At 37.4% G+C, this 12,964-nt stretch overlaps 1 protein-coding gene across 1 annotated transcript; it reads right to left on the bottom strand.

Moving 5' to 3' along the window:
* Positions 1-1,376: 1,376 nt before the first annotated feature.
* Positions 1,377-12,003, bottom strand: grpr (gastrin-releasing peptide receptor). Its single transcript, XM_044192542.1, has 4 exons — positions 11,643-12,003; positions 3,862-4,213; positions 3,608-3,721; positions 1,377-2,863 (listed from the first exon to the last, which is right to left on the bottom strand). Exons 1-4 carry the CDS (start codon positions 11,948-11,950, stop codon positions 2,582-2,584), a joined length of 1,056 nt encoding a protein of 351 aa, XP_044048477.1. The 5' UTR covers positions 11,951-12,003; the 3' UTR covers positions 1,377-2,581.
* Positions 12,004-12,964: the final 961 nt, after the last annotated feature.

Raw genomic sequence — 12,964 nt, forward strand, 5'->3', positions numbered from 1 at the left:
AACAGTCTGTCAATTTAATTTCCTTGAAAACTTCATGAAAACTGCATTAACACACAACTACAAAAAATATAAATACACATTGCATGATCGGATACCAAATTACAGATGTAATTTCTAATACATGCATTTACATTCACTGTTCATTTTCCACACTGTGTACAACTGAGACACATTTCAATAAACATTCTGTAACCAGAGGACAACTAACATTTAAAATACATATCTGAAGGTACACTTAAGATTTCACAGTTATCATAGCATCTAACATTTAGAAATATTATACACATACATAAACAGTGTACAGGCAGAATATTATACATCAATATTCAGTAGTATCTCAATATATAGAGATACCACATGTTAGAGCACACTGATGGAACTTTCATCTTTTTGGCAACATCATCGCAACAAATCATTAAAAAAGTTATTTTACTTCATTAAAGGTACTTCTCCACTCCTTGAAGTGGTACTGCCTTGGTACTAAAGGGGTGAGTCGCCTTATTTCTAAAGACTAATACTGATTTCTGATGTCTTTTCACTTCTATAAATACTGTATGTCTAGCTTCACTAGAGATGATTATTGTTCACAGAAGCAAAAAGCTATTCTTTCATGTCTCTCCTATTCCAAATTATACACCTCTGTCAGAATGTGTAAGCTTGGATGAAACCCTTAAAGGGACTCTCCACAAGTTCTACACATGGTGTGCAGGCAAGCTGTCATGGGGAGTACTACTCTGTAAAAACAGTTGACTAATGTCTTCTGTGGCTCTGGAGGAGCTTTGCCAAGTCTAAGAAAACACTCCTGATGATGTCTTCAGGTTTATCCGAGACTCAACATTCATAACAGCCTGTGATACAAACTGGAGGTGTGCCGCTTGAAAGATGGGGTCATTTACCAGGTATAGAGGGTATACCAATAGATCCTGTCATGTTGCATTATGGGAAAGATCAACCCTATCTCCTAGAAGTTTCATTTAGTGTTGCCAACTAGCGACAAATTTAGTGACTTATTCAGATCATCAGGGAAAAGGCGAGAAATATATTCACATATATTATATTGTAATTCATTCCCATGCATGGTGCAGCTCTTCAGCCAATAGTGTCACTCTTCTCTCCTCTTGCACTGTGCACACACAGTCAGTGTGTGGCGTGTGGGGCTGCTTCACTCTTTCTCTGCGGATCTCTGGATCAGGATGTTATAGCTTGTAAATATGTAAATAGTTTGTTTGTGCTTCTCTCTCACTCTTTCTCTCTGGATTAAGATGTTACTACATGTTGCAAATATGTAAATAGTTTATTTGATCTTGTAAATATTTAAATTGTTCGTTTGATCTTCTCCCTCCTCCCTCCCTTTGTATTAATTTTTATTTTTTATTTTTTTTTACTTTTTTACTTAAAATACATGATGTCCCTGTAGTGAGTTTGTGATTATTTAGCCACAGATTTCTCTAAGTTTTATATGTCTTAAATTAAGGTGATCTTTCCTTTACTGCACTAAGCTTTATGTAAATGAATGTGTGATGATGTCATCAAAATGCAAATGAGCGTATGACATAAACTAGCGACTTTTGGAGCTAGTGCTAGCTACATTCATTGGAAAAAAGTTGGCAATACTGGTTTCATTTATATACTACTAGTTTGCAACAGCAAATACGTTTTAAAGGAAACGTAATGCCGCATGGATTACATTTTTGTCAACATAATGAAGACACATTGTTAATTAACGTGTCTGGCAGATTTGTAGCCAACAGTCGATATATCATCAACAAAATTTTAAAAGCAAAAGTAGTGACATTCCCATCAGCTTCAGCTGTACTTTGTGTTTAGTGCTAATTAGCAAATGTTAGCATGCTAATATGCTAAACTAAGATGGTGAACATGGTAAACATTATACCTATTATACCTGTTAGCATTGTCAGCCTGAGCATATTAGTATACTGACATTAGGATTTAGCTCAAAGCACTGCTGTGCCAAAGTACAGCCTCCCAGAGCAGCTAGCATGGCTGTAGACTCTTTGTCTTGTTCCACTATATCTGCTTATGGCAACTAAAGCATGACTAAACTATAGCTATGTTCAGGCGCTCACAGCACTTTGTTAAGCATTAACGTTTAACCGAAACCACCATCTTTCCCTACCCTTAACCAAAGTTGCTTTTGTTGCCTAAATCTACACACATGGGACTCAGGGTGCCAACGCCAGTCTACGGTGTCAAAGTCCTTTGCTTTGTGCGCTCCTTATGACAACCATGTGGTACAAAAACTTGCACCTTATTCATTGGAATAAAGGTTGCCTAATCCAGGCAGCAATTACTATCAAGATGTAATCAGTAAAACAAATTAGTATTATATGTGTAAATGTATTTTCTAGGACACAGGCTTTCATTATTTTAAGAGACCCATACTAGCCTAATTAGTCAAAGTCAGAATATACTGGCCAGTTCTGCTTTGACTCTGACCATTCTTTTTATAATAAAGTCCCCAAACTTTATGGAAGTGAAATTTTTAAACACTGGAGTGATTATCTGTACAATTATGCAAGGTTCTTATTATCACAGTGTTTTGTAAATAAACACACTTCCCTTAAACACAGTCTTCCTGATAGACCCGTCTGCCATTCATTATGCTCAGACTCGCCATGGAGTGATGTGTGCTGCGGACAGAGGTCACACGTGTGTTATAATGTGTCAGGTTCTGCGAGGAGCGTTTGAGGATCATACGACAGCAACAACACAGCTGCTGGTTGAACTGCTTCTGGAAGGTCTTGCTCAGCAGGTAAAGAGCAAATGGGTTGAGGCAGGAGTTGGTGAAGGCCAGGATACGAGCTACAACGCTGCACACAAAGTGAACCAGGGAAGTGTCCACCTGTGGAGGGTTGAGAAAAAATGGTTTATAAGATGGAGAGACAGACAAGTAGAGGTGTGCATGTAAGTAAGGATGTAAACAAATATGAATAACCTACATTATTCGGCTATGAATGCGCTCTGAACAGACACAAACAGAATCTGAATTTTTGCAGTAATATTCATCCAGATGTTTTGTTTTCATCTTAACCGCCTCCCATTAAATGCACAAATGTCTTTTTAAAAACAAAATTACGAGCTATTATGGCCTGTTTTTTCATCAATAGCTTTCTCATTTTTTATCAGACACTTCAGACAGATCTTTTCAGACAATTAATCTAGTCCTCTTCCTATTATCTACACAACCTCCAGTTTTTAAAGAGAAATCATGCATTATATGGTCCGGTGAAATTCTGACCACTGTACATTTCCAGTATGTTTCCAACAACAAATAATAAATGATTAATTAATGTAGGTAGATGGTTAAAATATTATGTTACAAATGTTATTTATTTTTTAGGCAGCTAAACTTATACATATAGGCTACATATGAGGAATACAAATGACAGTAAAAAAACACTTAAATATAATAAACTGCATAAATGATTTCTAACATAGCTGTAAACTAAGTTGACTTTTAAATCTGAATACAGATACAAGCAGAACTATTTTTGTGAAATAAACAAATACAGATACAGATAGTAACTCTGCGTTACACTCCTAGTGTATACAAACAGATAGAAACAAAGAAACAGACGTTTTCTACCTGGGAGTAGTGATAGGAGCGATATAAGTAGATGACGTGACTGGGAAGCCAGCATACTGCAAAGAGACCAACAAATACCAGCACTGTCTTGGCCAAGCGCTTTCTTGATTCAACCTGTTGGTTTTAGAAAAAAAAACATCAAAACCAAAGAGAAAAATAAATTAATTGTATTTGGCACATTGGCACATTGGCTCATGACCTCAATATATCACAAATTGGGCTACGTCCCTGATAATGACAGCTTTAATACTGGCCTGTTGTCTTGTATACACGTTCCCCTCCACAGGCAGGTTGGAGGTGCTCCTCATCAGGCTCCGGGCGATGAAGGTGTAGTACACAGATATGACCAGCAGGGGAATGACATAGAAAATGAGGAAGGAGGCCATGGAATGGATCTTAGGGTGCAGTTCTCCAGCATGGGGATATGGGGCGCAGGTGACAAAGCTCTCATTAGTGGAGGTGATGTTGAAGGTGTGGAGGTCAGAGAAGATGGCCTCGGGGATAGCCAGGACCAGAGAGAAGAGCCAGATGAGCGCCGCCCGCAGGACAATGCTGGTAATGGTGCTTGATTTTTGTATATCCAGGGGCTTCACAATGGCCCTGTACCTGACAGATAGATAGATGTGGATGGATGGATGGATGGATAGATAGAGCACACAAAAAACAGAAAGATCCAGGGAAATGAAACTTAAAGGGATTTACATTCATTAGTAGGTTATGTGTCTTACTGTGAGAAGCCACGCTGACTCTCGTGCCCCAGACAGAAAATGTTAAAAGGGTGCCATAAAAAGTGGTGCCCTTTTAACACATATTTCATGACTCATTAACATGTTTGTCACATTCAACACTTAAACCTGCAATAACTGATTTTTTTGGCCACTTATGGGTAGCGGAAACACTTATTTTTAGTTGATATGGTGATCTTGTTAGCAAACATTTGCCTGTTTACATGTCTAGCACACACGGAGCAACATTACCATTCGTTTAGAGTCGTTTCTGGGTTCCTAGTGAATATAAGTTCAATATTCACTCTCATTTTAGGTCTGTTTTTGGTCACTTCAAAACAAATGACATAATAAAATAACAATAATAACAATGGAAAGTAAAAGCCCCAAATGGCTTATTCATTATCTCGACCATAATAACATGAAACAAAATTCAGGCTGTCAAAGATATACAAACCAATAATAAGCCACCAGCCAAAATAAGTCATCTGCAATTCTAAATGTTAATAAGTCAGTTTTGTGTGTGTGTGTGTGTGTGTGTGTGTGTGTGTGTGTGTGTGTGTGCAGTTGTAAATGTTAATAAGTTTTTAATAAATTCATTTTGGTCCAGGTGTTCTGCAGCTGTTTTTCCAGAAGGTACTGTATGTGGTCAAATGGTTCATTGGAGGGGCCATCCTGTATCAATTAAAAACAAAAGTAATTAAAGCCAAAAGGACAAAGCACATCTAATGCTAGAGGAGAATAACACCAGCAAGATACATTTTTCACAGTCTGGCAACCCAAAAGTTGTTCTTAGTATTGTCTTATTGCTGATCTATTAAGCATTATGGGTAAAAACATTTCCCCTGTTAAACTTCAGGAAGTAATATAGAAAATGAGGGGCAATGAAAACAAGCCTCATCCAGAAGATAACATCAACCCGGTGGTGTTATGAATATTTAAACAGAGGAATGATCATTAAAATATTTGAACAGGTTTAACCCTGGTGAAAAGAACAGTCAGGTTGAACTGAAGGCAGTCTTTTTCTTTGCCCACTTCACCTCCACGGTTTATTTAATTTAATTTGGTTTTTACCTAGTGTCTTCCACTTGTCTGTGTCTAAGGCAGTAGTTTATAATTCTAGCAATAAATCTGAAAAACACAAACACCACTTGATTCAAGGATAATTTCTAAGAGCTGTGCTCAACTGAAATCATTCCCTTGAAAAACATATAACTGATCTCATAACACTGTGAGTTGAGCAGCTCAGCAGCCTGGATTTAGGCCAGTTTACAACACAACACAACAATGACCCCACCATTAAGACTTCTGTGCCTGAACATTGTAACACTTTACACTGTACTGTATGTGCAGAATGACAGTGTGTATTATATATAACAAACTGTCTATTGAAAACATAATTTCTCAATCAGCTTCTTATTATAAGCAATGGGGTCGTACATGAACACACAATTTTCTGTTGAAACAGTTTTGGCTATTTCACATTATAAATAATATCTAAGGTACCTGCAGTTTTATTCTGAACTTTAACTTTGATTGTTGCTTGTGTAGTTATTAATATTTAATGGTATAGAGCAGGGGTTTTAAAAGTCTCACACTTATTTTCTGTCTTACTTCTATTTGGGGGATAATCATGCTCTGTGTTTTGGAACTACAATTCCCATGATGCTTTCAGGTAGGTAAACATGAAGTATAATGTTGCCATCATGGTTGACATGGATTTTGTAAGTTATGCTGTGGGCTGCAACTTGAGACCCATTTTTTAAAGTCTGTTTTTGTTTACATTTTTGCAAATTGGCACCATTAAAAGTATTTGGCTATTAGCAGTTCCTGTTTGTATTGTCCCATGGATGTACAGATAACTTTCACTAGAGTATTTTGATCCTGAAGAAAACTTAAAAACAAGATGATTCTCAGGCAAGTTCTGGAGTTTTAAGAGCTTCTTTTTTCTATGATTTCCTTGTGTTATATGGACGTTTATTTGCAATGGACGACATCATCAGAAAGTCATACTGCATCTAAATATATGTGTGAAATATCTGTGGATTTAAATTTGACTGTTATGACTGAGAAAGAGTACGAGTTTTGACAAAAATTGCAGCTAGCAGGGACTACCATGTGTGTCACAGCCACTGCTGCTGCTCCAAGTGCTGAGCTGTTAATAAGCAGGCACAAATCTGTAGGATAGACATCTGTGTATGAATGTGTTACCATACAAAAATGTTTTTCCAACCGAATCAAGTTAAACCTTTGAGACAGCAACAATTTATGGACATCTAAATGTATATAATATCGTCCTAGTGCAACCTATAGAAGTCCTTTTGGCTAAAAGAACTACTGAATTTTGTAGAATTTCTCTGAGTTGATATGTTGTGTAAATTTGATTCAAGAGTCCTGGTAAGTATGCCAAAGATGCCACGCCTACAAGAATTTGGCAAAGTTCCAGGGAAACAGTAAGGCATGGCAAAAAAGCAAAACAATAACTTTGTTTTGGGCTTATCCAAATATGTTATGTAACACATTTTTTTATAAAAACTGGATCATTTTTTCAGGAGGGGTTAGTTCAGTTAATTGAGAAGTTAACTGAATTGAAATAAATGTAACAAAATTCTTTAAGTTGTTTTCAAGCTTGATTTATTTGTATATTTGGCTTGTCGTTGTTTCCAAGACCGTGTTGTTTTTTTTCTTTATTTCCAGCAAGACATCTTTGACTCTACGAATGTGATTATCACGTTTCTCTTTGTATCCTGGTGGAGGTATAGTATTTCTATACACTGACCCATCTTCCTTTGATAGTGCAACGCTGGTTACTTACTGTTTTCCAGACAGTTACTGCATTTCGGGTCGTGGGTAAAATAAAACAACAGGAACAGCATTTTCACTGAAATTTGGTCCACTTTAATGACCGCTTCAATAGTTGGACAGAACTCAGCTAACTCAACTGACACTACAGACAATGTGTTTAGTGTAATGTAGCTCCCCATCTACATAAAAAGACATTTTAAACAATACAATATACGTAGGCTAATAACCATTAATCAAATTATATCAGTCATCCCAAAAAACATTGGTAAAATGTAATAGATTTCTACAAAAATAAATCTCTTCTTACAACAGTTCAGCTGTGTTAGAGGAATAGGCAAGCCAAGTCATCCTCAATTCTGGTCTGCCACAAGAGTGTTCTCAATACTGACCACTTCTTCCTCTATGATCCTGCTCGGTATGCTGCCAAATGACAAAGCACAGTACAGACACTGAATTAAACGAGTGGTGAAGGCTTGGAGTGTGTGTACTGGCAGACACGGGTTTAATGAAATGTGAAATGTTAGTGAAGACCCATCAACACTCACCTCTCCAGGGGCCACTTCACCTCTGATGCATCAACTCTCACCCACATGTTGAGCACATTCCTGTTGCTGCAGCATGCAATTACAATTATTGATTACCAATGATACACAGAAAAGCTTGTCCAACCAAATAAGCTCATTTCCTCCACCCCTACTCCAATTATTTCACAATGTGAAGCAAGCAACTACTTTTATCTGACAGACACTGCGGCACACATGACAATAGTTGACTTTATTTCTTATTTATTTCTTTGGATGAGTATAGACAAGTGGTTTATTAACAGTTCACAATTTCAACTTTTTTTATGAGTTTTTCTTTCAACCTGTAACTGTGAATGAGGGACAGAGATTGAAGGTAGGTAAGGGTAAAGGATTCATTTTTTAATAATTAGAATAATAAGAAACGCAAAACCAAAACATAGGCAATACAGTCACGCTCAGGGTCCAAAATTAACACCCACCAAGCGCCAAATGCGGGTAAATTTTAAACAAATAAATTGGGGTCCCTATTCAGGTGGCCGGTAAATAATTTGGAATCACAGTGTAGGTTTACATCACTGTGTTTTAATGTGTACCGGCTGAGACTAATGTGACCGTCACTGTCCACCATACCTATCGTGACATCAGCAAATCAAATCAAAGCAGCTTACTACTTACAACTCACAGTAGTACAAACACGCTACACTACTATTTGGCACTTTCTACACAATGTTTGTCTGTTTTTGCCGTTAGAAACATCTACATGTTATAAGAGATGTGGCGACATATTCCCGGTGTTAAGCCATCAAAAAGAAAACATGAAGACGAAGAGAAAAGTCATGGAGGTTGGCGTTTTTGCAAGAGGTGGCGTCTAAATGACGCAGGAGCCCCAAGATCCTGGCTAAAACATGAAGCTCAAATCCACAGTATGTGCTGCAGTGTTTGCCACCAACATGCAAGAGACAAACAAAGAAACAATTAATTTGTCCTAGGCACAACAATAATGAAACTTGAAAACATCAAGGATCATGAAAAATCAAGATGTCACCAAAACTTACCTGTGTCATCATCCCCTGCTGTGAAGGCTCTGACAGCAATGACAGAACAAATGGCATCCAAAATGAAAAATGTGTTTCTCATGGTCCACGCTCTCAGGAAGAATGTGAGGCCTATGTCCAATTTCGCGCAGCCAAGCGAGTACATGTTTTACTTAAATACTTAAATCGTTTGTATACATAATCACAGCGTTGGCATATGGTGTTAATCCAAGCTATTTTTCCAGCAATACTCTAAAGATGAGTTTGCATACTAAAAACCTGAGGTAATTATTTTTAGTCAAATAATGCATGAGGCAGTTTTATGGCCGGTAAAAAATTGATTTTGGCTAGTAAATTTACTCAGTTTACCTGCCATTGGCAGATGAGCCAAAACGTTCATTTTGGACCCTGGTCACATTGAAGCTGTGATTTTAGATGCAAATTACATTTCTTTCACATTGTAGCTCTTTGTCATGGCATGTCAACGATAGCAATTTAGGGTTGCAGATTTTGTTGGATGGTTTGCGATCCCACATTTTTTTTGCATTTTTAATAACCTACACAATGAACCCCATACATTTTGTGATTCAGTCACATAGTGTTGCAGAGTTATAGGAGCTATTTCAAGCGCCCCTGGTTCCAGAAATAAAAGTCTCATTCACATTTTCTGCATAGACTACGTTAGATGACTCACAGCTGGAACACTTCTGTGGCTTGAATTCTGAAGAATTTGAAAAAACTCTACCAGTTAAATCATCAGCATAAAAGCTTAACGACTGCGTTAGAAAATATCTGCTTCTTTGATTAAAAGTCGAATGCACAAGTGTCTGTACATAAAAAATTCAAGGTAGAAGTTAACTAAGACTCCCAATGTGCAGTTCGGCAAGAAACATCCATTACTTGTGCTGCTAATGGCTACTAACAAAAACTGAAAACACAATCTGCAGTTTAAATCAATTCACTTTTAGATTCTGGATTAACTTTGGATGAATTCAGCAACTGGCACCATGTTTTGTTTACAACTGCAACTACAAAGCAATTTGAATTCGTTACCGCTCTCATTTGCGCCTCACACTGGCTTCTTCCCTATGACAACCGCGGCTGAGGCTCATGGGTATTGTGATATTTTGAGCCGTCTGTCATGCCAAAATTATTTAGTTTAGTTAATAAGTTGAAATAATTAAAATCGGTGGCCGTAACATAAATCTATAGTTACATTATCAGGGAGAGTTTTTAAGAAGACACAGAAGACATGAGGATATCGTTTAAAGGAAAATTTGTTCTGCTCTTCTTCTCTGCTGTACTAGCGGTGGCAGGCAGAGGTGGGTGCAGTCTGTGGGAAATATTGGGAAATTTTGGAAATATTGGATTTAAACTTTGGTTTCAGCACGGGCAAACATTTTACCATTCCAGGCAGACAGTCGACATCTGTGAGATCACAAAAATAATGTTTAAGAGTCTGCTGCTGGATAAGTTTAAAAAGTATCTATTTTTATCTAAATTTCTGTTAAAAATCTGTAGACTCTAACCCCAACCGAGTTATTTTTTCAAACTGAAGCACTCCCCCCAGAGCCACAGAAGACATTACTCAACTGTTTCCATAGGTTGAGTTGTACTGTAGCTACTCCACATGATGAGTAAACTGAACTTGATGTGCAAAATCATTGGAGTGTCCCTTTAAAGGACTAGTTTGACATTTTGGGAAATACGCTTTTTCTTGCTGAGAGTTAGATGAGAAGATTAATATGTAACATGTCTGTATGAAGCTACTGCTAGCAGCTGGTTAGCTTAGCATAGCACAAAGACTGGAAACAGGGGGAAACAGCTAGCCTGTCTCTTTCCAAACAAAATCCCGTTGTCAGCAGATTGTACTGCAAACTTGAAGCATAATGCAAATTTCCTTACCTTAATCCACAGGTACAGTTGATATTGTCACTAAATTACTGCCCATACCAAAATAGTTTGGTAGTGCAATTTTACACAGTAATAATATTATTCTGAGGTAAAGATTCAGATATAGCTTAATGGAAAAATAGCCAATGCTGTAAAAGGAAACAGACTCGCATTTGTACAACTGCTATTACAGTATGATAAGTATGATTAGTCACATGACTATCATACATATATTGGTTAGCCTACAAAATGCTCAAGGACAAGGTAATTTCAAACTCACCAAAAATCTGTTTTCCAAATTATTCTTTTCATCTCATTTCTTGCATTATTCATTTATAACAGTAGACAGGTCTTATGTGACGCAGGTTATAAGGAGTGCTACTTTGGGAGTGAAGATGGGAGATAATAAGAGGATGAACTGAAAAAAATGCACACTTGCACATTCACTCATGCATGCTCACACACACACCACACACACAAGTGACTAAAACAATATTTTCCCACATGGAGTTATTGTCTGTCAAGATCAAGATTTTTCCTCTCTCAGGTTTAAAAAGGATGCTTACTGTGGTATTCATATTTTTAAGCGCACATAAACATTATATAACTACACCATTTAAGTTTTCCACTGAGAGCCTAGGCTTTAAAACATTTTGTTATCATGTATTTCATCCAGACTGTGGCAGTGATTTTTGCCCATGAACAGGCAAAAGTCATCTTAATGACAACAAAAGTTTAAAATCATTAATTGACAGCAATTAATTGATTTTGTAGCAATTGATAACCTTTAACATTTCACACATGTCGACAGCCTTTAACAGAAGCACACAGCTCTGTCGTGCGTAATACTCCCCTGATCAATACACGGTTAAATATTTGCTTTCCATTTTAATGATAAAAACATCAGGCTTGTACATACAGTATGGCTTGTATGTGTTTTATAACGACAAAACAAGATGACATTTGGATAGTCTGGCTGCCATATATGGGCCAATGTTAAAGTTGTATATGAGAGGCCAATACGATGATCATAACAACAAAAATCGTAGCCTACCTGTCAGCAGAGAGGGCTGTGAGAGTGAACACAGACACCCCAACCGAGGTGAGCTGAATGAACGGGATGACTTTACAGCCCACTCTCCCAAACAGCCACTCCTCTGACAGGTAGCGGCTGGCATCCACCGGAGCGCAGGTCACTAGCAGTAAAACATCCCCCAGCGCCAGACTCGACATGAAGAGATTCGGCACATTACGGAGGGATTTGGCAGAGCAAAGGGTCTTGATGAGCGTGATGTTGCCGATTAGCCCCGACAAGCTGATTACACCGTAAACTGAAGCGATTGCCACGCCGGTGAACCACATCGTCCGTGCCGAGCTTTGGAGAGCAGTGACGTTGCGCGACGCGTTTGGGTACAGATGCTCCATCTCTCCCACCGTTAATCCAACTGACTACTCAAGATATATACTTTTTAATATAAGTATAAGAGAAATGCGGACAGGTCCTTTGGGGTTTCAGAGAGAAAGCAAATCTACTGTGGTGACAATTATGTGTCCAACTTTAGAGTTGTGTGCACGTCTTCCTCAGTGTTTGAGTGTGGGGATGCGCTGTAGGAGCTGCCACAGCGCGCTCAATGGTGCACAATATGCGCCAATAAAGAACAATCAATATGTGTGTCTGTGGTATTGACCTTAAGAGAGAAAATAAGAAAATAAGAAGAATGATAGGAAGTGAGACAGAAAGTGCACAATTTGAGAAATATCTAAAAACTTTAAAATGGGCTAAATACTCAGTTGCGTTTGTCATGTCTGACTTGTGACTTTTCCTCTTTTCTAAGCTTGGATCAAAATAGAAACATGTTTTTAGCTTTTATCCTTGACAATTTGAATGTTATATATTGTATATTGTAAACTGTATGTCAGGACTGAGTGATTGCAGTCTTGCATTTTCTTTTATTATTGTCAAATCTATCTATCTATCTATCTATCTATCTATCTATCTATCTATCTATCTATCTATCTATCTATCTATCTATCTATCTATCTATCTATCTATCTATCTATCTATCTATCTATCTATCTATCTAAAAGGGCACTGTTCACATTTAGCATCATATCACCAGTCCTTTAAGTTTGACATTGCTAAAAAAGAGTGGGACATTAATGTATTTTTAGATTGAAAATAGTTTCTGTGTTTTGCAACAGGAGCAACGTTTTTAAATAATTGTTAAATAATTTGTTACAAGCTGTAGAATCACAGTAAGCAAAGTGAATTTACAGCATAGATTACACCATAAATAATACTATTACATCACAATCTATTTTTTTATTTTTTTAATTATAGCTGCATGCAGGTTCCCCCAATGTATTTTCTACAGT

Source organism: Siniperca chuatsi, linkage group LG1, assembly GCF_020085105.1.
Source record: "Siniperca chuatsi isolate FFG_IHB_CAS linkage group LG1, ASM2008510v1, whole genome shotgun sequence".
In the NCBI taxonomy this organism is placed as follows: Eukaryota; Metazoa; Chordata; class Actinopteri; order Centrarchiformes; family Sinipercidae; genus Siniperca; species Siniperca chuatsi.

Coding starts and splice junctions, on each gene's coding strand:
- grpr (XM_044192542.1), bottom strand. CDS start 11,950: ATGTGGTTCACCGGCGTGGCAATCGCTTCAGTTTACGGTGTAATCAGC. Junction 4,214..11,642: donor ACAGCCCTCTCTGCTGACAG/GTAGGCTACGAT, acceptor TCTATCTGTCAG/GTACAGGGCCATTGTGAAGC. Junction 3,722..3,861: donor ACGTGTATACAAGACAACAG/GCCAGTATTAAA, acceptor TAAAACCAACAG/GTTGAATCAAGAAAGCGCTT.